At 38.2% G+C, this 26,119-nt stretch overlaps 1 protein-coding gene across 1 annotated transcript in view; it reads right to left on the reverse strand.

Moving 5' to 3' along the window:
- Nucleotides 1–26,119, reverse strand: part of LOC122120466 (SLX4 interacting protein) — a 132,489-nt gene that overhangs the window by 11,557 nt on the left and 94,813 nt on the right. Inside the window, 2 exon segments of the mRNA XM_042694716.1 lie at nt 8,592–8,680; nt 11,486–11,560. Of these exon segments, the coding sequence (XP_042550650.1) occupies nt 8,592–8,680; nt 11,486–11,560 (164 nt within the window).

Genomic DNA, 26,119 nt, shown 5'->3' on the forward strand with positions numbered 1-26,119 from the left:
AACCTGGCCCGCTTTTAGGGATTGTTCTGTTAAAAAATGAACCTAGACAGCAGCAGCCTATGGTTGAAAACTGTCAGCCCTCACAGCCAGATAACCGACTAGTTCTTCATGTGCAATCTTCATCTTTCCTCAACATCTCACATTGTGAGTGGGTAGCTCTGGAGAAGACAGGAAAGAGGCAGGCATGATGTAGTCCAGGCTTATCCCTGGCCAGGAAAGAGTCCACAGGAGCCCTGGACACTGGTGGGAAAGAGGCACAAGGCCAGAAAGAACATATTACACATGATTGTCTCATTTCAAAATTCTGCTCAGTGCTGGCTCTCTGCCCAGGGATGTGGAATGAATAGCTCTTGCTATTTTCCTTGAACATAGACAGTTAGAGCCCCCTTTTGCAAATCTCACATCTCATGATAGTAACAGCTTTTATGGACTTGTCTGGGAACCTCATCTTCATCATGACATCGTTTCCTTGGGAAAATCAGTAAAGAATTCTAAGTCATCTGCTTACTAATGAATTTTCCAAACACAATCCATTCACACATTGAACTCTATCTGTGGTATCACTGTGGGTGTTCTGAGGAGCATGCGCTTTCAGGAATTGGGGCCAGAGAAGTCTGCTGCTGTCTTGCAACTCTTGTTACCTCAGAGAAATGACCAAGTTTTTCCTTCAGTCTTATCTCCATCCATAATTCCACTGGAAGTTACTGAAAATGAAAGGTGTTTAACTGGGTGATCTCTACACTTCCTCTTCCTCCTTTAGATACTGGTTAGGAGAGTCCCTATCACTATCTAGGTAGCCACATGGGGGTCTATCACTTTACTTTTTGCTAGCTCAGTTTTATAATTTCAAAATGATGCGAAGATGGCAGATGGAAACAAAACTGAGGGTGCCAAGTTTCTGGGGCAAATAATACACATAGATGGACATTATAGAGTGTTCTCAGTTCAAGCAGGAATGAGACATAGCACAGTCTGCTAAACTGGCCATTGAAAGGCATTTAAATTGATAGTTTTTCTGGGAAGAAAAAAATACGATAATTCATAGTCACCAGAGTTTTAGATTCTATAAGCTATTTAATATTATTTAATCTGATGAATAGGAAAACTTGGAAAGCCTTGCCTGGCCCTTTTACCTCTACTTAACAAGACAGAGGACCACTGTCTAAAAGCCAAATGATATGTCTGAGGTTCTCTACTGAATGAGGAAAAAGGCAATGGCTAAGGCCTGCTCTTTACTTCTTCATTCTGATAACATTTCCTCTTGTTCTACGCCTAATCATGTTATTTCTAAGAAAATCCATGACATAACTGGTCACCAAGAAGCGATTACAAGTCTCTGCACACAAAAAGATACATTGTAAGAAAAAAAAATCCCCCATAGGATTAGAGAGCTCAGATATATCCTACTCTAAGTCATCCTAGCTAATCTATTTATCTTATCCTCCTCGAATTCAGCAAAAGCAAGAACCCTTTGGGGATAGCTCATTTAAAATAGTGTTGGTGAAATATTTGGGAGAATTTTACTATTAAGAGAAGAAGCCAGACACCAGTAGCTCATGCCACTGGTAATAATAGGCTACTCAGGCAAACCTGGGCAAAATAGTCCATGGATTCCATTTCCAAAATAACCAGCAAAAGGCCAGGCAGGAGATGTGGCTCAAGTGGTAGAACACCAGCCAAGCCAAACAAGTTAAAACCTTGTACTAGCAGAAAGGAAGAAAGGAAGGAAGGAAGGAAGGAAGGAAGGAAGGAAGGAAGGAAGGAAGGAAGGAAGGAAGGAAGGAAAAGAAAAGAACCTCAAACCTCAGGTTACTGAAAATGCATGCAAAGGATAATAAATCTTTAAAAATTCATCTCATCTGAGATCTATGTCTGTGTGTCATAGTCTAGAAGAATTAAGTAATAAAGAATACCTTTATCCTCCCACCAGTATGCTCACTAAGATCACCTACCTGCCAGTCTATACAAGGGCAGATGGGGATAGGCTGCTAAAGTCTCTCTCTCTGTCCAAGAAAAGCTACCAATACACAGGCACTGCTGCTCTAATCTATTCCTGGACTACCTAGGCAAAGGAGAGGGAAGTCAGTATGGGCAGGTGACGGGCATGATGAGAATTCTAACATGAACAATATTCTGACTTAAGACAAGTTTTTGCTTTTGTTGTCTTTTTACATGTTGTCTTGTGTCAGGACCTCAAAGCAATTCTTCTGCTTAGAGGCTGCTATAGAAAGGACCTGGTCCCTGTGAGACTGAGGTCTGTTGGCAAAAACCTGATAACTGTTTTACTGGTCAGCCACGGTTCAGATAAAGATAACCTCAATGTCTTAATGGCATTGGTGGAGTCTTCCTGCTAAGAGGAAAAGGAGAGCTTGGTCCCTAGAGAAGTCATACGATCACTATGCCCTCACCCTGAGGCCCATTGGTACAGAGCTTGACAGCCTCTTAAATCTGAAGATTTTAATTAGCATGATACTGGCTAACATACAGGAAAAACAACAAAAAATTATATATCTCAGACTATAACATAAAGAAAACGTCCAAAGAAAATATAAGTAAATATCTGTCTAATTTTGAAAAATACTAACATCATCCAAAGCTTTTTGTTATGGAAAACATAAATTTGATGACACAGACTTCTACTATACAAGTATGATTTACAACTAAAAGGTATTTATTATATAGAAGCTTGTGAAATACAAAATCCTCAACAGAAAAACAGATACAAGCTCATAATCCATAAAAGGGTTTTAGTCAAAATAAATACACATGGACCTCAATAATTAAGTATGAAGCATATAGAGATACAGATTAGATCAGTAACAGAGGTTATCTTTGGAAAAGGGGTGGTAGATAGCTTTTGTGTACAACTGGACTGACTTTTTTGGTACAATGAACATGTAATTTTGAAAACTGGTTATTAAGTAAGAACTAAATTCAGAACACTGGAAAATGTGAAATATTAAAAATAGCTTTTCTTTAAAACTTAAGAACTTTTCTTTAAGTTGCATGTATCTCTTCTGTCTCAATCACCAGTAGCAGTATTCTGGAACTATTGTCACAAAAGAGAATTTTCAAAGTTATGGAAAAATATCTAGAAAACTAAAAAAAGTGGATTCTTTTCTTTCTTTTTTTGTATAAATATTTTTTGTTGGTTGCTTGAACTCTGGACCTGGGTGATGTCCCTTAGCTCTTCAGCTCAAGGCTAGCACTCTACCACTTGAGCCACAGCACCACTTCTGGTTTTCTGGTGGTTAATTGAAGATAAGAGATTCATGGACTTTCCTGCCTGGGCTGACTTTGAACCACGATCCTCAGATCTCAACCTCTTGAGTAGCTAGGATTATAGGCATGAGCCACAAGCACTCGGCCTAGATAGACTGATTCATATTTGCATATAATTTCCTTTATGAAAGTTGAAGAATTCTGTCATCAGAGTACAGAAGCTAGTACACAAATTGTTAGCTTACTTCTGTTCAAAACATAAGGCTTATTTTATTAACGTTTGATTCATTGTCCCTAGAATGATATAATTGTACCCAAGAGTTTTTAACACAACTTTTAAATGTCTCAGTAAAGCTTTCTTTTATGTGAAACCATTTTTTTTTTTTTTGGGTCCGGTCGTGGAGCCTGAACTCTGGGCCTGGGAGCTGTCCCTCAGCTCTTCAGCTCAAGGCTAGCGCTCCACCACTTGAGCCACAACACTACTTCCGGCTTTTTTCTTTTTGCTTATGTGGTGCTGAGGAATCGAACCCAGGGCCTCAGGCATGCAAGGCAAGTGCTCTACCACTGAGCCAACTTCCCAGCCCCATATGTGAAACCATTTTATAGTCCTTCTTTAGCTACATTTCACTTGCTGCTTCTGACAGAAATTGTGTAAGAAAGGATTCTGAGACAATGTGATACCTCCTACCTTGATTGGGAAGAGGGCTAAAGCCCACAGAGGTTGGACTGTGCACAGCTGAAGAATACAACAGACTAGCTAAAAATAAGTCAGCTTATTTTAATTACAACCTTATATTCACATAAACTAGAAGAAGTTGTTCTTTTTAAATGAAAACAGTAGTCTGACTTAAAAGAAGAGCTTGATTTAGTACTTAAATGTTGTCTCTTGTGAAGATCTCTAGGCAAACCTGCTTAGACAGTGCTACAGTAAGGCCCTGACCCTGTGTGGCTAGGGTTTGGCTGCAGAAATCTCATAGCTGTTTCACCTTCAGCTACAGCTCAGATAAAGCATAAGGTAGGGAATTTGAGCAACATAATATATATGTCCAATTTTTAGCAGCACCAATACTACATGCCTACCTGTCCCCTCCTCTCCCCTCCCCACCTCTCTTTTCTTTTTTTGGGGGGAGAGGGGAGGATGGTGGTGGTGCTGGGGTTTGAACCTAGAGCCTCTTGCTGGATTAACAGGGTCTTTGCCACTTAAGGTGGCAAGCCCTTCTTTGCTTTACTTATTTTTTGGATTGGGTCTTACCCCGTATCCCCAAACTGGCCTTAGATCACGATCCTACTCTGTCTATCTCCTCCTTCAGAGCTGGGACTACAGTAACATACTATCATACCTGGCTTATTTGTTGACATGGGAGTCTTGATATCTATTTTCTTTTTGTCTGAGCTGGCCTCAACCTTAGTCCTCCAATCTCTGCCTTCGGAGTAGCTGTTACAAGCATAAGCCACTGGATCACGCACTATCAATCATTCTGTATTTGTCAAAGGATCACAGTCTTGGACAGCCTAAGTTCCAAAGTAAGAAAGGGAAGTCTAGAATTTTAGACTTTGCTTCTGAACAGTAGAAAAGATCTGACAGAACGTCTAAAGATGCAGATGCAGAATGGAAACACTTAGAGGACACGTGGAGATATCTGAATTATGTATTATGTCATCAAGAAATCCTTACATAGCCTTTATCTGCCAGACTCTAAGCTCTTTGAAGGTAAAAGTACTTTCTCATTTGTACTGTCTCCTGAGTGCCCAGGAAAGCTATTAGCAAAGAGCCAGCGCTCAGCAAATTATGTGACAGTCAGAAGTGATGGGAGATGTGGTCTGTAGATGCCAGGAGGGGTGTCTATAACCCAAACACACTGAAATAGTAGCTATGTACAGATGCTGAGACATCCCAGATATATACAGCTCTATGGTTATTGACATAACTTCAATAAATAAACAGAAATTAGTAATTTTAAACTTCCTGGAAACTCCAGCCAGAGCTTTTCTTTTGCAAAAGAAAATAGTCTCTATAAAGAGATGCATTTGTTAAAAAATACGTATATAGATATATTACATATGTATTGTTGGAATAGAATATAAAAATAGGGTAAAAATTACTTTATGGTCTTTGCATTTTTCAGGAAAATAAGGTGTCAATAGAGGGAGGGAGCAACTGAAGGTGAAACTCTCAAAAAGACAACCCCAGCTCCAGACTAGCGATAGGTCAAAAACCAAGGCAACATGAGGCTTGAGATTTCTTATGAGAAACTCTAGTAAGAAAAATACAGTGACTCATTTCATAATAATGCCTTTTCTTCCCAAAGTACACATCACAGTTCCCACATCCCTAGCACATGGGCACTCTGCAGAACTATTGCAACACGAAGGATCCCCTGTGCTGCCGGCCCTGAGTGGACAGAGAAAGCCAACGGGGATGAGAGATAAACAGACCTCCCCAGTGTGGTGGGGAAAGGAGTCAGTGGCTGAACTCACTCCATCTCTCAAAGAAGGAGGATTTCGCCTTTTCTCCTTTGTGCTGCTCGATCTGGGACAGTGGTTCTTTTGTGCAACCACCTTTGAGCACTGGGGAGCTACATACAGCCGGTTTCCTTGTCTGCAGGCTGAAAGGTTCCCTTGGCATAACAGTTTTGAATAGAAGCTTGCTCCCTGATTTCCTAAGAAATATCACTTAAGATAACATTGATAATCCAAAACTGAGGGTGAGGGGGAGAAGCTACAGGACAAGGAAATCTGTGTCCCTCTGGGCTACAGCACTCATAAGGCACCACGGCTGATGGTCAGGCTCAGGGACTAGCTCATTCCCTCATTACTTCTATAGGCATATAAGAGTTACATCAACAATTACAGGAAAACAACTGAAGTTTATTGCCAATATAGCTACTCAAAGAGCCAAGTTCACTGGCCTTGCCCAGTTGGATATTCCTTGAGAATCATGTCCAGCAGAAAATGGGATGGATCCTGCCCTTTGGAAAGTAGCAATATAAAAGGATAAAAGAATTCCAGGCTCGAAGGAAGTGCAAAGGATCTTAGGGGAACCTGATATCACAGGCTTTGAGCCTCTGGGGCAGAAGGCAGTGCTGGGAGGGAGGGACTGCTTATTGATCCTTAGATAGCTGAGACAGTGGGACTCTGTAGAGGTTGAACTCTGAGACACTTTGGTGGAAGGACCCTGTAGTTGGCTTGAGAGGGAATTTGCAGAAGGCTTTTCACTTGACTTGGGTATTTCACAGCTTCTAGTGACAAGCCTGAGGATGTGGAAAACTCCAGGCTTGGGAGGAAGGGAGGTGCTCAGGATTGCAGGTAAGACAAATGGATGGGTGCAGAGCATATCCAGTGTAAAAAACCCCACTGTAAGCTACAACACTGTGTGTTAAGTTTTCAGTATTTTTTTGTGATGGCTCTGCGTAGGATGTCCACTGTTTCCTGACTTGTGGTTTGGGGAAAGTTTGTATAGGTCAGAGATGGGCAAAAGGGGTCACTGAAGACCAAGACTGAATACAAGCAAAAAGAACCACTTAAAAGGATGAAAGAGTTTCATGATGTAAATGGCATTTTTCTTATGCACTAACATGGGTAACTGATCGTGCTATCAGTAGAAATCAGAACATTGTAAAGATAAGGAAACTAAGCTCTCTCATATAAAAAAACTCACACTTCTCAGAATGAAAATTCTTAATAGATAAGAACGCCCCTAAATTAAAAGATTTATATAACAGCAGCTACAGAAAACTTACATCTGTATAAATACCAGGGCCCCTAAGGGGAATAACATTTCACTTGAATTGAGATGTTTTAATTCCCCCTTAATAATTTAAGATACTAAGTATTAATATTACATATCAGATATGAGATCTAATTTCCCTGTATCCCATCTGAAAGCAATAATACATTCTGGTCCAGTTAATTATTGTTTTCTTAAACCATAGATCAATTTCTTCTTTGGTCTGAAAACCAGTAAAGCAACATGATAATAAAATCATACGCCAATAGCATTACTGCTTTAGTATTTATTAATTTAAGATAATTCAACATCCTGGGAATGTTTCAAATAATTTTTTTACCAATAATTTTTTTTTTTACCAAATTTGCATCCTTTATTTTCTTTAACCTACACACTTTTAATGGATGGAGAAGAGGAAATACAAGAGGTCACACTAGTTATTCCAAAGACATCCCCTGCTCAAAAGAAAGGAATCTAAATGTAAATCAGAATTCTTTACTCTTTCCATTTCCTGGGCCTTTCATTCTCTCTTAAAGCCCCTGAAACACTCTTTTTATGTATTTAAGATGTGATAAGCTAATCTAATATTCTCATAAATTATTCTAAAAGTACAATAATCATGCTATACTTTGTGACAAGGTTAATTAATGTCTTATGGATTTAAATTTTCTTTTTTTTTTCTTTTCTTCTTTTTTTTTGGGTCTGGTCATGGGGCCTGAACTCTGGGCTTGGGCACTGTCCCTCAGCTCTTCAGCTCAAGGCTAGCGCTCTACCACTTGAGCCACAGCACCACTTCTGGCTTTTTTCTTTTTGCTTATGTGGTGCTGAGGAATTGAACCCAGGGTTTCAGGCATGCAAGGCAAGTGCTCTACCACTGAGCCACCGTCCCAGCCCTGATGGATTTAAATTTTCTGTACGTTAGTTTTAAGTCGTACATCTAAAAGAAAAAAAGTATATGAGCAGAGTATAATTAAATAGGTTGGGTTGTGACTGCAGCAAGACACACACACACACACACACACACACACACACACACACACACGCGCGCGCGCGTGCCCAGGGGACTGTAAGTGTAAAAAACCCCGCTGTAAGCTACAACACTGTGTGTTAAGTTTTCAATATTTATTTGTCTAATTAGAGAACTCCATTGAAACAGAAACAGGCCCTGATGTTAGCATGAGAAAAGAAAGAGGAGGAATGAACTCTATCAGCTCTGGAATAATACACTGGGGAGAAACACTGGTTCTCATGAAAACATTGGTGATTCATCATGGAATAAAATTCAGAAGCCACTGACCCCAATGAAAACCTCCAGTGAAAACATGCGGATTTTGCTTTATTTCACGTAAATACTATCATAAAAATCAAGGCTTTTGTCATATATTTGTTGCTTTCTCAGTTAAAATTGATAGTTAAAAGATACTGTTCATCAGGCTAAATACTCAAGAGTTCTACAGGAAAAAGGAAAATTTAAAAACCTTCAACACATAAATTAGTATCACCACACACAATATGTATGTCCCTTAACCATGCATTCAGTGCTCAACAGAGGAATGATCACTAAAAGACTTAAAAAAGTTTTTTATGCAGTAATTTAGTATTTAAGCAGATTTATTTGCTTAAAGAAGTTTTTCATACATACCAATTCTTCATTCTGATTTACCAAGATGTCATGACTGTGAGCAAGCTGACTAACGCAGACCACAAATCTATCAGGGAATACTTGGAGATCTACACAAAATGAAGGAAATCAAGTTACTGAAGGCATCAAAACCTCCCACAAAAACTATGAGCACTGAAATGTTTGCTCTCTTTCTGCATATCAAATGCATGTCTCTTTTCCCTTCTCTCTCCATGGTTTCCATCAAAAGGGCAGGGAAAACACAATACTGGAGGGAAAGGTGAAGAGGATACAAATTGGTCCACCTGAGCCCTGGACAATTACACCACATGGAGCCCCCAGGCAAGGCCTTTGTAGCTTTCCCTGTGTCCATTTTCAGTTTTCTATTGGTTATACAAATTTAGGAAGTATCAATATTTTCTAGTAAGAGTAGAGACTTCTAGAAAAGACAAAGAATATGATATAAAAATTAAAAAATGTGACTCATCCATGTTTTTTCTAGTTATTATACTTCTCCCTGGCCAGCTGGTCTTAAGAGAAGTCCCCTACACTATACTAGGGCAATCTTCCAAGCTGAACAGGGTCTGAACATAGCAGCTTTTCTTAGGGATAGTTAAACATACAACTGTAGGTCTGACACAGCCATACCAAGTCCAAGTAACCTGCTACTGCCATTTCTCACAGAAAAGTCAGTGACTTCCAGTGGGGAAAGATGAGTGACTCATATACCAGAGCTCCCTCATAGTCAGTGAAGGAAACTTAAATGATAATGCCCTCCAGATCTTTCCTTTGTTCAGTTGTTCACTCTTCCTTCCTTCCTTCTTTTCTTCCTTCCTTACATCAGCTAAGCCCTGGGGCAATGTCTGGAGTGATATAGAGCTGATGTTAATAGCATCTATCCTGGATGAGTAGGTAGGGTACTCCTCCTTTATTGGTATTTGCTATATTAAGTATTTTTATAATACACATATACACATTTGTAACAGATGTAGTCTTTTTTTTGAAGAAACAAAACTCCTTTTTAGATGTGAGCAATGTTTAAAAAATGGATATTATAAATCTGCCAATTAAAGACTTTTACATGACTGCACATTTGGTATAATCAGATGCCAAGCCCAAAGGGGTCAATTATGTAGAGGCACAATTTAAACACAGTTAACACCTTATACCACTTGGCCGAGTCAATATTCCAGTGATGGTTTTCTTAGCCACTGGACCACTGCTTTTTGGTAGTCATTCTCCCTGTTCTAAGGAGTGACTGAGCGTTATTCTTGTTCAAAAGTTTGTCATGGCTTCCTAAAGCCCACATAGATAAATAGACATCAACAGCTCTTCATGACTAAGGCCTAATCTGATGTTCTGGCCTTACTTTCAACTAGTTCTTTTCTTGTATAAAGACATCAACTTCAAGTGGTGGTCTAGATGTGTTTAAAACTCCTATTCCACGTGGATATTACAGTTAGCTTAGGTCTTTGAAAAATCAGAATTATCAAAGTAGCTGATATTTATTCAACAGTTTTTGTTTTCATTACCAGTATTGGTGATTGAATCCATGGCACTCTGCACGATGCATGCTGGTCAAGTGCTCTACCCCTTGTGATATCCTGAGCCCTTACTCAGTAGTTCTGAAATGATATTTTTGACAGCTGTAGCAAGTACTATGTTTCTGGCAATATGGAAAGGAAAACTAAGCTACATAATTTATTTTTTGTCCTTTCCCTTAAAAATTAAAATACAAGATGATCTTTTCTAGATCAGAATTAGAATTCAAAGTGATCCGCTCCATCAAACAATTCTTCTGTTTATAATTCCTCCTATGAAAAATAAGAATGTCAGACTTTTAAACTTTATCTGTTTGTTTATTGATAGTACTGAGGCTTGAACTCACAGCCTTGCACTTTTCATTCCTTTTTTTTTTTTTGGCTTGTTCTACCACTAGCACCATACTTCTAGTCCTAGCATTTTGCAGATTAACTGGAGATAAGAGTCTTCTTTGGCTGATCCTCAGATCTGTCTCCTGAGTGGCTTGTATTATAGGCATGAGAGTGAACATTATATATTATCAAAAGCTTTGTCTGTTCTTTTTAATCTCTGTTTAGCTGAAGTTTAAGTAAAGATTTGAGCAACAAGAGTCCCTACTAGAAATGGTAGATAGATTGTATTGTAATGGATACTAGGTTAGCTGATTTATTTTACTAAGAAAGGTGAAGAGAAGGTCCTATTAGAGTAATATATTTGAGCAACATTTAGGATAAGAAAGTACAGATCATCATTTAAGAGTTGTTTTACATACATGCAATGCACACACACACACACACACACACACACACACACACACACACACACACACACACACACACACACACACACACACACACACACCACTCAAGAAAGTTAGGCTAAATTCTCTGTTCAATGCTCAAATCTACGTAGAGAATAGTTTTTACCTCCGACTTTATTGCTGTAGCCAGGAAATATCTGATGTCACTTTCTTAGTAGACATCTCAACTTCTGGGAAGTGAGATATGGGAACTAGCCTTGACACATCTAGGGAAAGCTCTTGGGGCTCTGTACAGGGGCAGTGATTTCTTGTGGACCTGTTTGCTCTGTGTCCCAGGGCCTTGGTGTATATAGATACTTGATGAAATGAGCCAGAGTTTAAGAGTATGCCAAGTATTCTGGAAACTCAATGAAAGTGCTGAGATGCATCAGGAAGGCCTAAGTGTGGCTCAGCTTTCTGGTCTCGGGTAGTAAATACATATTAGTTGGGGAATAAAATCACAAATGTTTTAAAATATTCAATTACATGGGGTCAATAAAGCAAGAATGAATTTTCATTCTTTAATTTGCATCCCTCTTCTCCAGAGCAAGTTGTTGTGTGAAGTAATTGATGATCCAAGAAAACAGCTTCTTACCAGTATTCTGTCTCCCAATGCAGCGAAGGTGGATTCCTCGCTTGAGGAAATAGGCTGTGATTTGAAAACCATAACCTGTAAAATTAAAGGTTTTTGATTTTACAAGTTTGTTTGTGACCAAAGCCCAGTACCTGCCTTGTATTATGCATTAAATAATTTAACAAATCAAAGAATAAAAGTATCAAAAGAGAGCCCTACTTAAGTGAATATTACTACCTTTTATCTTCAAGGAAGCCTTACAACAGGCTCCTAGACCCCAAAGTGGCTCAGTCATTTCATCTGTAAAACAGAATAAATGAGGTAGACTAATATGAATAGAAACTAGAGCTTTTGAGGCGAATGCTTAACTTAGTCTGACTTGATGCATAGATCTTGGCCTGCTCTAAATATTTGTTACTTGTTAGCTTATGAAAAGAATAGTTTGTGGCTACTGGTGGCTCATGCTACTTGGAAGGCTGAGAATGGGAGGACTGCAATTTGAGGCCAATTTGGGCAGAAAAACTTGGAAGACCCATTCTCAGCTCACAGCTGGTACAAGTAACATATGTCTGTCATTGAAAGCTATGTGGAAAGCTGATACCAGAAGATCATGGTAGAACATATGATCAGGCAGAAAAGTCTGTGAGATTCTTTCCCCAAAATAATCAGCAAAGACTATGTTTGCAGGTACAGCATAATTAATTGGTAAAGCACTAAGGTAAAGCAAGCCAAGTGCTTACTTCCAACTTCCACCCCTCCCAGTCCCTAAATATAAAATAACCAGTGAAAAATAGGGCTGTAGGCAATGCTCAGTGGTTTTGTGCTAGTCTAGCAAACACAAGACCCTGAATTCAAGAGAACTTGGTTTCCCTAGAGATGGTCTAGAGGTCCTGGATCATTTCTTTGTTTGAGGGCAAAACAAAAACAAAACAAACAAAAACAAAAACAAAAGACCTATTCTCAAATCACTAGAATGATTTATGTGAAAAAGATAGAGCATTGAGTTCTAGCAATAACTTAGGGAGATTGGAATTCCAAATATGCTGTTGGGAGTACAAATTGGTATAGTTACTTTAAAAAACCATTTAAGAATCTAAAGCTGAATGTAATAAGCATGGATATACAGTGTCCCTAACAGGATTTCCCAATATTCTCAGATTGGAGCCAATAAAAAGTCCATCAACAGAAATTTTCTAAATGAGGGTGTATCTAGCTACCCAGTAAAATATTATGCTACTCTCAAAGATGAATGGCCTACAACTACAGGCAGTAAGCATTAAATGACACAAACAAACCATCAAGTTAAAGAAATCTGTCCAAAAGAGTGAATATTATCTGTAAAAAGTGGAGATATTGCAGTTGATCTAGCATGATTGTAAGAGAACATCAGATAATTAACTCAAAGTACCAGCCTAATAATTTCTTCTCTCCTTTTGTCCTCTCCAGCATTCCTCCAGGTCTAAATGAATCTGTTGCTGATCTTTTTGAAAAAGGTAAAAAAAAATGTTCCCAGTTAACAAAGTGAAGTATCTGGTGGGACAATCAGAACCTTACTAGAGAGGGCTGAAAATTCCCAAGAGCTAAGACAACCTCAAGGAAGTTACTAAGCCTCCAAGATAGCATTTTACCCATGAAACTGGAAGGGCAGACAGTGGAAGAAATGATCCAGGACCTCTAGACCATCTCTAGGGAAACCAAGTTCTCTTCTCCTGCAAACAGTCCTTGACAAGGATTGTTTCAAAACAACTTAATTAGAAGCAATTCAAGAAGCTTTTGGTGTTATATTCAGTACCCTTCTGACAACCCCTGCAGAAAGATTTCCAACACCAGTAAACACAGACACATGCTGTGTCCAAACAAGCTAAGGCTCTGAATAGCACAATTACCTTAGTCATCCAGTGAAGTAACAGTGACATGTATGAAAAGATAACTTCCAGATTTGCTGAAACAAAATGGATTTTTCCTAATACATTAAAAAATGGATTGCATGAAGCTGGTGCTGGTGGCTCACACCGGAAATCCTAGCTACTCAGGAGGCTGAGATCTGGGGATCGTGGTTTAAAGCCAGCCTGGGCAGTTAAGTCCGTGAGACTCTTATCTTCAATTAACCACCAGAAAACTAGAAGTGCATTGTGACTCAAGTGGTAGTGTGCACCTTGAGGTGAAGCACTCAGGGACAGAGCCTAGGCCTAGAGTTCAAGCCCCATCATTTAACAAAAAAACAAAACAACAAAAAACAAAAAAAAGGATTGGTAGGAATGTGGCTTAATGGTAGAGTGCTTGCCTAGCATGCATAAAGCCCTGGGTTCAATTCCTCAGTACCACATAAGCAGAAAACGCTGGAAGTGGCACTGTGGCTCAAGTGGTAGAGTGCTAGCCTTGAGCAAAAAAGCAGCTCAGGGACAGTGCTCAGGCCCCAGGACTGACAAAAAAAAAAAAAAAAAAGATTGCATTTTAGTCACATGGCTCTCTTGTCCTAAAATGTTAAACAAAATATGAAAACTGTTAGTATTACTTTGTATACTTTAACAGAGAGAATGGAAGTCACTTCTACATCTGTTTATTTGTCCTGCTGCTAGGGAAGAAGGTGTTAGAAGAAAGGAACCCTTTGCAATTTGGAACTCACTATAAGCAAAATTTAAAAGTGATTTTTTGAAGTAATTATTTATGAGTTTTCCAAAGAAACGAACAAGAAAAATGAATATGCAATATCTAATTCATTCTGCTTTTGCCAGCCTACAGTTCTAAATGATTTAGATCCAGATGGTACTTTTGAAACTTCAAACCTTCTTCCTGTCCCAAATATCCAGCAATAAAATGTTATTATTAGGAAGAGGCTAAATGTGAAGTTGACCATAAATGCACAGTTCAGGAAGTCTGGTATCAGTAGATACCACTTGAGCGATAACCAAATCCAATTTGGGCTGCTTAACAATAAAGTCACAATATGGTATTTTCTATAGAAAAGAAAGTAGTATAAGGCAGATTCCTGATGATTTATTGCTGAAATTGCTAGAAGAACTGAGATGACTAAAACTTAGTTCCCTACCCCTACACCTCCGTAATTTACAATTATGTTAAAAGTATTGCTAACCTGGCAACTTGGTATTAGTGGTTTAGTGGACAACCTAACCTAACAGAACCTCAACAGAAATGGCAAGCTTAACATGTAAAAAAGATTTGCACCTGCCGAGTGCAAATTCCACTGGTCACATGAAACTTTATTATTCAAAGAGAAACTTGAAGAGAGATTAAACACAAAAGGTACTTATGTCAGCTCTTACAGCAAACTAAATTTGATATATAAACAGAGAAAATTACTGCTGTTAAAACATACTCAACTGAAATGCTTTAGGGAGATGTACTTCATTTATCAAAAGATAATGGGCAGTAATAAAGACTATGTTTTTATCACTACTCTTATCTATCATTGTTCATAACTGAGTTCAACAGGCCACTGGGATTTTTGTACTTAGCCAGGGCTATTTCCTGAAGCTCAGCAGCACTTTGGTGAAGAATTTAGAATGCCCTTTGCTGTCCCTACTCGGGCACCAGCACACAGCTTCCAATTCAATGTTCTAAATAAAAGAAAATCCGAGTCAGGAGGAAACTTAGGAGAAAGAGTCAATGAAAATCATTAAGTGATCATCTTTTTTTATTAGAAAACTATTTTAGCAATAGTCTTCCAAGATTGTTAGGCACTTGTAAATCACAATGAAGTATATCTTTTTTTTTTCTTGCTAACTACAGCGGTCCTCCTTAATATGAGACTTCAGACACAGGAAGAGACTGAGATTAAAGAGATTAAAGAGAGGTTGGTTTGTAACAGAAGCAGCTTTCCACCAGAAGTCTTTAGGTCTGTGCATTTCTAGGAATAATTTATATTGAAGAATTGTTTAGTGTCATATGATTACCCAGTACCAGCAAGTCCTTCTTCTCTGGGCTCAAAGTCTTCCGTTCTCATTCCCTTTTTGGTCTCTGCACTTTGTACAGAGCTTTTCTGTATCCTATAGACAACCTCCAGGCTCCCCAAATCATGACCTTATTAACTTTCTTGTAGTACTCTTGGTTGCTCACCAAAGAATATTAATTCTCTTAGGTGAAAAAATGGGAGAGGGATTTACTAATGTTTATGAAAGAAATGACAATCTGGACTCTCTAACTTTGTTATCTCATATTCTCTCTAAAATAAACTGCTGTGCAATGTCTTTATAAGACTTTCTGAGACTCCTTGAATAGAAAAGCAAAAATAGCCACACCTTCCCTCCCCCCAAAAAAAGTCAAATGTGAGTTGAAAGGATTCCACCTTGGCTTAGCAAGGCATGTAGATCAGTTTGTTGGTGTTGGTGGTAATGTTTGTGGGGCTTAAACTCTGGGGCCTGGTTGCCGTCTATGAGTTCTCTGTGCTCAGGGCTAGAGATCTACCACTCCGCAGCACCATTTCCAGTTTTCTGGTGATTAACTGGAGATAAGAGTCTCACAGGGACCTTTCAGCCTAGGCTGGCTTCAAACTGTGATCCTCAGATCTCAGCCTCCCAAATAGCTAGAATTACAGGTGTGAGCCATTGGCACTCAGTTCTAGATCAGTTTTAAGTAGAACTGTGCTCTGATGAGTAATGCTCATTTTAAGGAAGTGGTCATTTATTTGGATTGTTATAGTTCATAATCCCCAAAGCAAGTATCTACCATGGAGATTCTTTTCCGGTGCACTCACAGCTTCTCTACAGCTGCTAAGGGGAGCCTGTGGTACAGTATACAACATGGAAGGGCCTCTCTGATGGTGATGGAGACCAGGCATGCACAGTTTTCCTGGAGAAATACCTCCATGTGGCCTGCTGAGCCAGCAAGATGGCCTGGAAGAAAGGCAGTTGTTTGTTTGGTTTAGAGTGGGCTTCAGCCACTACCGACACGTCTCTCCTCCAGGAAAAGTCTCACGAACCACAAGGCAGGATCAGGAAGACCTCCAGTGGCCCTTAATATTTCTTTACAATGATTTCACCTTTAGATCCTATGATAATGAAAAATTTCAAATACTTTGCTAAAACCCCAGTACCACAAACACTCCAAAACCTATCATCTAGAGTCAATAATGGCTAATCTTTTGCCATATTATACATGTACATATATATGTCAAACCATTTCAAAATACATTAGAAATTGTGAAGTTATTTCTACAATATGTGAGTATGGACTCCCAAGGAACAATCTCATATATCATTGACATGCTGTAAGTTGAATATCTTTAGTTTAAAAATCCAAAATGCTCTGAAATACAAAATGTTTTGAACATCGATATGTTCAAAAAGTTTCATACTTTGTAACATTTCACTGTGTAACCAGTGAAATCTATACAAATACTTCCCTTAAAAAAACCCTCTGGGTCTGGGAAGGTGGCTCAATGGTAGAGCGCTTGCCTTGCATACATGAGGCCCTGGGTTCGATTCCTCAGCACCACATAAACAAAAAGAAAAATAGCCAGAAGTGGTGCTGTGGCTCAAGTGATAGAGCACTAGCCTTGAGCTGGAGAGCTGAGGGACAGTGCCCAGGCCCAGAGTTCAGGCCCATGACCGGACCCCCCCCCCCCAAAAAAAAAAAAAAAACCTCTGCAAGCTGGTAGTCATCTAGACTAGAGGGAATATTGAGCGTATATTTTGAAATTAATCTAAAATTTAGTATTTTGAAAACCTCACTTGTCCAGAAAGTTATACATATCCTTTCTAGAAAACCTGGGGTGAAAGGGAACCAAAAAAATCACAAGTTTGATATTCACATTTAAAACATAAAGAGAAACTAGGAACCAGATGCTGGTGGCTCATACCTGTAATCTTAGCTACTCAGGAGACTGAGATCTGAGGATCATGGCTCAAAAGCCAGCCGGGACAGAAAAGTCCCTGTGAGACTCTTTTCTCCGACTGACCATTGAAAAACTCAAAGTGGATCTAAGGCTCAAAGTGGTAAAGCACTATTCTTGAGCAAAAGAGCTCAGGTATAGCACCCAAGCCTGACTCTTTTCAAGCCCCATGATCAACAAGTTCCATAATAGACTGGGGGTGGGGAGAGGGAAACTAGGTATGAGATAAAGTCTTCATTAAAGCCTCCATGTGTCTTTTTAAGTATTAGGTTGTAGACCTACATGTGATCTTGACTATTGCTGATGATGGGTAGAGCTGAGAAAGGGGCTATTCGATGAGAACTAAAAGTCAAGAATTCCATTAGGTTTAAGAATACATACACACAGTATCCTCTTCTTAGACCAAAATTGGGAAACAATGTGTAAGTGGAATATTTGGTCCTAATCTAAAAATTTCACTTATAAACTCAAGACATTTAGAGACTCCAAAAAGTTTCCCTTGAGATAACATTTCATGTCCTTAAATAAGGATAATACTAGACTCTGAGTCACAATAAAGTTATGTCTACTTGATGCCAAAACAAATGGGGCAAACTATTTAGGTTCATAATTTTTTTAACTGAAATAATTGTTTCAGTCAGATTTATTTAAAAACAATTTGTCAACTTGTTACTTTTGTAGGTAAGTATCACAGACCCCCTGTGTCATTAATTTCATTATCCAGAGCATCCATGACCTTTAACAATAGGAAAGATTTTTCACTTTCAGATCTCTTCTCTACAACTTCTCCCACTTTTGTTTCTAAAAATACACCCTAAACATTAAATATGAAAATGCTAAGATAATATGAAAGTACTGATGGAATGATATTCAAAATTATGATTCCCACAGCCTTAACTTTGCCAGGCCATGAATAATGATGAGAGTGATATACTACTGGGTACTTATAAAACTCATTCTCTATAAAATTCCACACTTGTCTTTAAAGAACTTGCATAAAGGAGAGAGATTTTTAACCAACCTTCTAAATGAGGTAACTGGTTGCCTGAACTGCTAGTTTGTTCAAGGACATCCCTTAGCAACTACTTTAATTTCCCCATCAGACAGAAGGAAGAGAGTCAGATGAGGCCTATCCTCTAGAGCTTGCCTGACTTTCAGAGGAATTAGTCCTGACTTCTGAGATTGTAAGACCTTGTGCAGAGAGAAGACTATTCTAAAAGGGCTGCAGAATCACAGGACAAGAAACAACCTTGACAAGGCATCGAATTCACTTCCTGCTTGTCAGCTGGATCTTATTTTTAAAAAACAATACCAAAATGCCAAGTGAGAAGATGCCACACCCACACATGTGCAACTCAATTCTTGCTTATCAATTCAATGGAAGTTGTGAACATCAAGCCTACCGGGCAAGACAGGTACCAGGAAAAGGGCTGGGTTCTGACAGGAAAAGTGGAGAGAATGCACGGCTTATTTAAAGGGGACAGCAGCAGAGACTCAACTCCAGCCAAAGCTGCCACTAAAATCTAGGGAACAGGCACCCCAGAAAAAAACAGTAATCTAAATCTTGATGCGCAGTCTCAAATTCTCAATCTGCCGCTGTGTAGTACAAGTAAAATGTTTCTGAGGGTCAGTGTATCTTCTTTGTGCTGTTACTTTGCAAACACTAAATTCCTGTCATTCAGTGGAAATTCATTTTTTCCTGCCTTCTACAGAGCTGATAAGTTGGCCACTTCCCAACTCCTGCAGATAGATATTTATTCTAAGACCAATAAACCCAGGTCTTTAACCTCACTACCTGGGCTGAGTTAAGAATAAACATAAGCAGGGTGCCGGTCGCTCATGCCTGTAATCCTAGTTACTCGGGAGACTGAGATCTGAGGACTGTGGTTCAAAGCCAGCCTGGGCAGGAAAGTCCATGAGACTCTTATCTCCAATAACCCACCAGAAAACTAGAAGTGGTGCTGTGGCTCAAGTGGTAGAGTACTACTGAGCTGAAGAGCTGAGGGCCAGCGCCCAGGCCCAGAGTGCAAGCCTCATGACCCAAAAAAACAAAATAACAAAAAACAAAAAACAAAAGATAAATATAAAACCTGAAGAGTCTATGTAAAGAATTTGAACCACAACTTTTAAAAGCATCAATTTAGATATTTTACTGAGTTAATGCTTTAAAAATATTTAAGAAATAAGTAATTCTGATTTTATTTACTTGAATATGAATATGTTGAATTATGTTTTGTGAGTCTAGTATAACTTGACACTAAAAAACAGGTCAAAGAGAAGGAAATTGATAATCAATCTTGTTCAAACATAAAGGCAGAAATTATAAGACAAATTTGGCAATGTAGAATAGGATAGTGACATAAAATCTTAGTGTTTACAGAATTCATTAAAGAACAGTGCTCACTAAAGAAGAACCAGTTTTACAGAGTGCAGAAAAAGCGTCCACAGTTCATGATAATTTTTTTTAGAAAATCATAATTGTCTACATAAAAAGCCAATAGCAAAATATGGCAAAACATGAAAACTTTTTGAGAGTTATAATAGCTCTTACCTCTAATTCCAGTACTTGGAAGACTAGGGCATGATTGCAAGTTTGAGACCAATCTGGACTACTTAGAGAGACCCTCTGAACAATTCACTCCTCATACTGTATTCTCATTTATCCCCTCTGTCAAAGCATTGGGTGGGTTTCATTATTCCATATTCATATATCTGTACATATATGGATCCTTATTACTCCTCGTTTTCCTTCCTTTCCTGTCCCCTCCCACTGATCCCTTTCTAATCTCTAATAATAGTTCCTCTATTTTTTTTTTTTTTTGGTTCTGGTCGTGGGGCCTAAACTCTGGGCCTGGGCCCTGTCCCTCAGCTCTTCAGCTCAAGGCTAGTTCTCTACCACTTGAGCCACAGCGTCACTTCCAGCTTTTTTCTTTTTTTGTTTATGTGGTGCTGAGGAATCGAACCCAGGGCCTCAGGCATGCAAGGCAAGCGCTCTACCACTGAGCCACCTTCCCAGCCCCCCTCTATTATTTTTTAATTAATGGAAATTTTCTTATTTTTAGATAGAGATTCCACATATTTATTCAGTTAATGATTTCTTTTTTTTTTTTTTTTTTGTCGGTCGTGGGGCTTGAACTCTGGGCCTGGGCGCTGTCCCTCAACTCTTCAGCTCAAGGCGAGCGCTCTACCACTTGAGCTACAGCGCCACTTCCGGTTTTCTGGTGGTTTATTGGAGATAGGAGTCTCACGGTCTTTCCTGCCCGGGCTGGCTTTGAACCGCGATCCTCAGATCTCAGCCTCCTGAGTAACTAGGATTACAGGCGTGAGCCACCAGCGCCCGGCCAGTTAATGATTTCTTATATTGCATAATCTTTGTGTGTTTCCCATATTGAGCCAAACTGTTACCAGAATATCTTTAATGTTAAGAGTTTAAAAGAGTCAGAAAAGGGCTGGGAATGTGGCTTAGTGATAGAGTTGCTTGCCTTGTGTGCGTGAAACCTGGGTTCAATTCCTCAGCACCACATAAACAGAAAAAGGCAGAAGTGGTGCTGTGGTTCAAATGGTAGTGTGCTAGCCTTGAGCACAGAGAGGCTCAAGGACAGTGCCAAGGCCCTGAGTTCAAGGCCCAGGACAGGCAAAAAAAAAAAAAAAAGTCAGAAAAGTGGATTAAATGTAAACAAATAGGCTAAGTTATGCTCTGAAAAGCAGACTTTCTTCTTTTTAAAAATTACCTTTAGATAATAGTAAGAAGGAGCTGCCACTTAAGGTTCTCTTTTGATTTGTATTTTATGTATAGACATACATTTTAATTCTCCAGAATACCACTTTGTTAATTTTATTGTATGGAGAGAAGGCTGTTTATATGCATAAGTGTATTTGGAATTTATTGATGGTTGCTTAGTCTATGGTCTAATATTTATAAATATTCTCTGTATGTTTAATGGAAATGGATATTCTACTGCTATAAATTCAGTGCTCAAACATGTCTATTGGCCCAGGCATTTGAAATTCTATCATTCAGTTATATTCATGCTATTGACCAATTAAAGTTTCTTTCACAGTAGATTTACTTAACACTTTCTCTTTAGTTCTACCTGTTTTTGTATGAAACTGTATTGTATGCATCACGAGGTTTGACATAATTACTTGTTCAATGACTTGAACCTTTAATGATATTCAAACTTTAGGATGCTATTTGCTGTAGCATGTATTTTATCTGACATTAATATAACTGCCTCAGCATGCTTGTCAGTAGTAGTTGTTATGGATACTCTTTTCTTCCTTTTGTTTTTGACTTTTCTAAGATCTGTTTTAGAAATAACGCTTCTAAATAGAATACAAATTTTTTTTAAAATTTAGCTTCATGAATAGGGAGAAGAAGGGAGGAAATGCAGTGATAATATTCAGTGCATACCCTATGAAACTAGGAAAATGGAGGGGAAGGATGGTGTTGAGAGAGAGATGGGGTAAATAATGAGAGGGGTGATATCAATCAAGATGCAATGTACTATAAAGTGACATGTTGAAGGGTAACCCATTTGTACAACTACTTGAGGATAATTTAAAAAATTTAGCTTTACATTACACATTATTTCATCAAAATTACCAATAAACTTGGATTCATTCTCGGCATTTCTTTTGTGCTGCTTTATTTTCTATTTTTCAAAAAAGAAGTCCCTTAATATTTCCTAAATTAGCTGGAAACCTTTTTTTTTTTTTTTTTGGTCGGTCGTGGGGGCTTGAACTCTGGGCCTGGGCGCTGTCCCTCAGCTCTTCAGCTCAAGGCGAGCGCTCTACCACTTGAGCTACAGTGCCACTTCCGGTTTTCTGGTGGTTTATTGGAGATAGGAGTCTCACGGTCTCTCCTGCCCGGGCTGGCTTTGAACCGCGATCCTCAGATCTCAGCCTCCTGAGTAGCTAGGATTACAGGCGTGAGCCACCAGCGCCCGGCTTAGCTGGAAACCTTTTATGGGTTAGGAAAATCTGCAACAAACTCAGTTTCTCTTGTTAAAATAAAGCAAAGCAACAACAACAAAAAAACCTTTAGTATATATTCAAACACAGCACCAAGTGATTGAAATTGATGGAAGCTACTGCAAACTGTTAAAGCAAAAGAAGCAAGATGCCATTAGCCTTAGGTTGTTTCTGTAAACAAACTGAAATGTAACTTAGAGGCATTCTTTGTAACTGATTAATTTGGAGTTAAGGTTTTGCCAATTATAGACAGTCAACTAGCCAATCTGTTACATAATTAAAGACATCCCATCAAACTATACCCAAATAAGACTGTTTACCACTAGCCAATGACGTAGTTTCTGTGTCCCATGGTCATTCTACAATAGCCTTTGTTCATACTGCTGGAAGAGTTCTCTGAACCTCTTCTGGCTTAGAGTACTGCCTAATCCACGAATTGTTCTTTGTTTCAATGAACTCTATTAAATTTATTTGGTTTCCAGTTTTTCTTTTAACAAATCCAAGTGAGAGAAGGTGAAGTTGATCAGTAGCCACAGGAAAAAGGAGCAAGGAACACACACAAGGAACATCCCAAAGAAATAATTAAGAGGCTGCCTGGGTTACTAACAAAATAAATACAAAATTGGATGAATTATATGAAAGTATCTTCAGACTTGTAGATTCATTTTAGGTTTGTGGTAGTTTTCAAGGAAACAGGCTGGGGAAAGTTGATAAGATAATAAACTAATCCTTAGAGAGAAGGACCAGTGAGCCAGGTGTGAAGTTCAAATTAATACAAGAATTCCAATATATACTGAGGCAACTGTTGGAAGGCATTAAGTTCCACAGCCAAACATGCTTTTAAGAAATCAATGCTCAATAGGAAATGTACTCATTACCTTACTCATGTAACTGCAACCCCTCTGTGAAGTATTTTTACAATAAAAAAATATATACAAAAACAAAAGAAATCAAAAGGAGAATAGAACCAATGTTCCAGGTCAGCAGATAAAGAACAGTCATGAAGGAGGACAATGTCGAGAGAGTAGTTTTGAAGAGTTTAAAGAACAAATAGCAGAGACCATTAGTAATAGGAGAAAGAGAACAAAAGACTGAGTAACCAAGAAGTAATGGGAAACATTTCTATAACAACTTCAGGATAGAACGAAGAGAATAAGAAAGCGACTGCAACAAACAAACATTATTCCAGCAACTCTGAAATTATGAGAAGCAAAAGAAAACATAGGAACTTCAGAATAAATTGTTAAAGGGAAATTACTGCTTTTTTTTTTTTCCTTGAAATTCACACTCTTCTGCTTTCATTTCCTGTTCTGGGTTTCCTTTCTTTCTGCTTTTTCGTTCTGATGTTTAGGTAGTTTGTTTTCTGTTTTACACTTGTTATTCAACTTAAGACTGTAGGAAACTTCTCTCTTAATTTTGTCATAGTTATTTGCAATTTCGATTCCATTTTATAAGTTGCTGGTCTTTCCTCCAATTTGAATGCTTTTACTCAAGTTAGGTATAAAAACACTAAATATGGAACCACTAGATACTACCAAAGTTTATCATTTCCTCTATTTCCTCTTCTAGCTATTAAATAAATCATTATAAAGTTCAAATAAGTAACTACTACTGTCTCTCCAGCTTTGCTCGTGAGACCACAGTCCATAAACTACACTACTTTAGCAATTTCAATGTCCATGGCAGATACCTGTGTCTGCAGGCTTTAATGTAGACTAGGGTAGGTATCAAAGAGCTATATTCTTTTTCATGTCTTCCACAGAATTCAGATGCATTGTCAGATTTGAAAGGAATTTAGTTCTAAATATTATTTCACTGATTTACTGGGATGTTATAGTCATGTTAGGATGATAGTGTTTTAGTAAGTTCTTGGAAGACAACACAAATTTAAGTTCTGTAATTGAATGTACGAGATAAATTAAAAAGAATGACATTGTCCCATTTGAAAGGAGGTGGAAAGACTTGGAAAAAAATTATGTTAAGCGAAGTAAGTCAGACCCAAAGAAACATAGGCTGCATGGCTTTCCTCATTTGTAATAACTAGGATGTGCCCATAAATCTACAAGTAAACCCAATGGATAGTAAAAGCCAAATAATTACACCTGGACATGATTAATGAGAGAGCAATCTAACCATTCACACAGTGAGAACAAAGTAGGGTATTCTTAGAGAATTGCAAAGGCTCAATAGCTATGTATATATGATCATATAAAAGGATGCTTATCAAAATGAACTCTAAGAAATACTAGAATTTTTTTATTATATTGTTTTTCGTTCCTTTTCTTTTCTTCTTTCCTTTTTTCTTTAGTTAATTCCCCTCTGTTTTTGCTTTTTGTACCCTTTGTCTTATATATAAGTTATCTGATTTGAGCAGGGGAAGGGGAAGCATAGAAACTGTAGGACAAAGGTTGAACCAAATTAGCCATGAAACCCACTAGACACTATGTGGAAATGAACTATACTTTACTGGGAGAGAATGAAGGAATGTATGACACTGTTCAAAAGGAAATGTATTCATTACCTGAATCATGTAACTGTAACCCCTCTGTACATCACCTTTATAATAAAATTTTTAAAAAAGAGACAAATTATCTTAGTTCCTTCTACACAAATGAAGAGACCTTCATAACAACAGTGAAGAGGCTTTGGGATAATGGCACTCGAGGAACAAATTATCAAGGCAGTTCGTGAGGGGCCAATCCATATTAGTTCAATTGCTATGATACCTCTGGAGAATTTGAAAGAACAGGTGTCAGGCCTTTGTTTACTTTTTAAAGCTTATGATCCATCTTTCTACAGAAATCACAGAATCACCATAGTTTGCATTTATCTACTGCAAGTCCTAAAGCATTCATATAGCTAGGTGCCGGTGGCTCATGCCTATAATCCTAGCTACTCAGGAGGCTGAGATCTGAGGATCACAGTCAAAACCAGCCCAGGCAGAAACCTCCATGAGACTCTTATATCCAATAAACCATCAGAAAATCAGAAGTGGTGTTGTGGCCCAAGTGGTAGAGCGTATGCTTAGCTGAAGAGCTGAGAGATATTTGCCCAGGCCCAGACTTCAAGCCCCATAACCAACCAAAAAAAAGAGTTCATATAAAATGTTTGTCATTGTTGCTATGTTAATCAAAAATGATATTATAAAATTACTTTTATACCAAATTAACATGCTAAATCAAAGCTCAAATAGACTCAGATTTAAAAAAGGAACTATGTATACTAACACTCGTTTTATTCCAAATTGTAACTTTGATATACTCTTGTCTTAAAAGAGAAATGGTATCGTAATAAATTTTTTTCTTAAACAGTATTTAATAGCAATATTAATCCAAATAAATAGTTCTTAAATACTAATGAATACAAAAAATTGAAAAGAAACTCAATTTTCACAGAACATAACCATTACTACTGACATCAGGAGATACACTGCCAGAAACCATAGGTTGCCAGAACAGATACAACATGCTACCTGCCATAAAGTATTCTTGCACAAGGAAAGAAACTAATTACCAATGAGCAGCTTGTACTTCATTAAGTCAGTGAATTAACTTCCAGTTTAAAATGAACATAGGAGCTTCAAGAACATGTTAATCCCATCATATAGACTCAGCTAGCCAAATTTAAATGTGGGAAATTTCACCAGATAGACAGATAGATAGATGGATAGCTAGCTAGCTAGCTAGCTAGCTAGATAGGAGAAATACATTTGCTAAAGAGTTTCTATAGGTTCTTAAGAGAGCTGTTTGCTTATGATAGAGAGAATAAACAAAGTACATTTATAAATATTTGAATCAACCTTGTTTGAATATTGATTTCTGCAATCCAAC

The sequence above is a fragment of the Dipodomys spectabilis genome, unplaced genomic scaffold, assembly GCF_019054845.1.
Source record: "Dipodomys spectabilis isolate Male_0828 unplaced genomic scaffold, ASM1905484v1 ptg000175l, whole genome shotgun sequence".
Classification (NCBI taxonomy): domain Eukaryota; kingdom Metazoa; phylum Chordata; class Mammalia; order Rodentia; family Heteromyidae; genus Dipodomys; species Dipodomys spectabilis.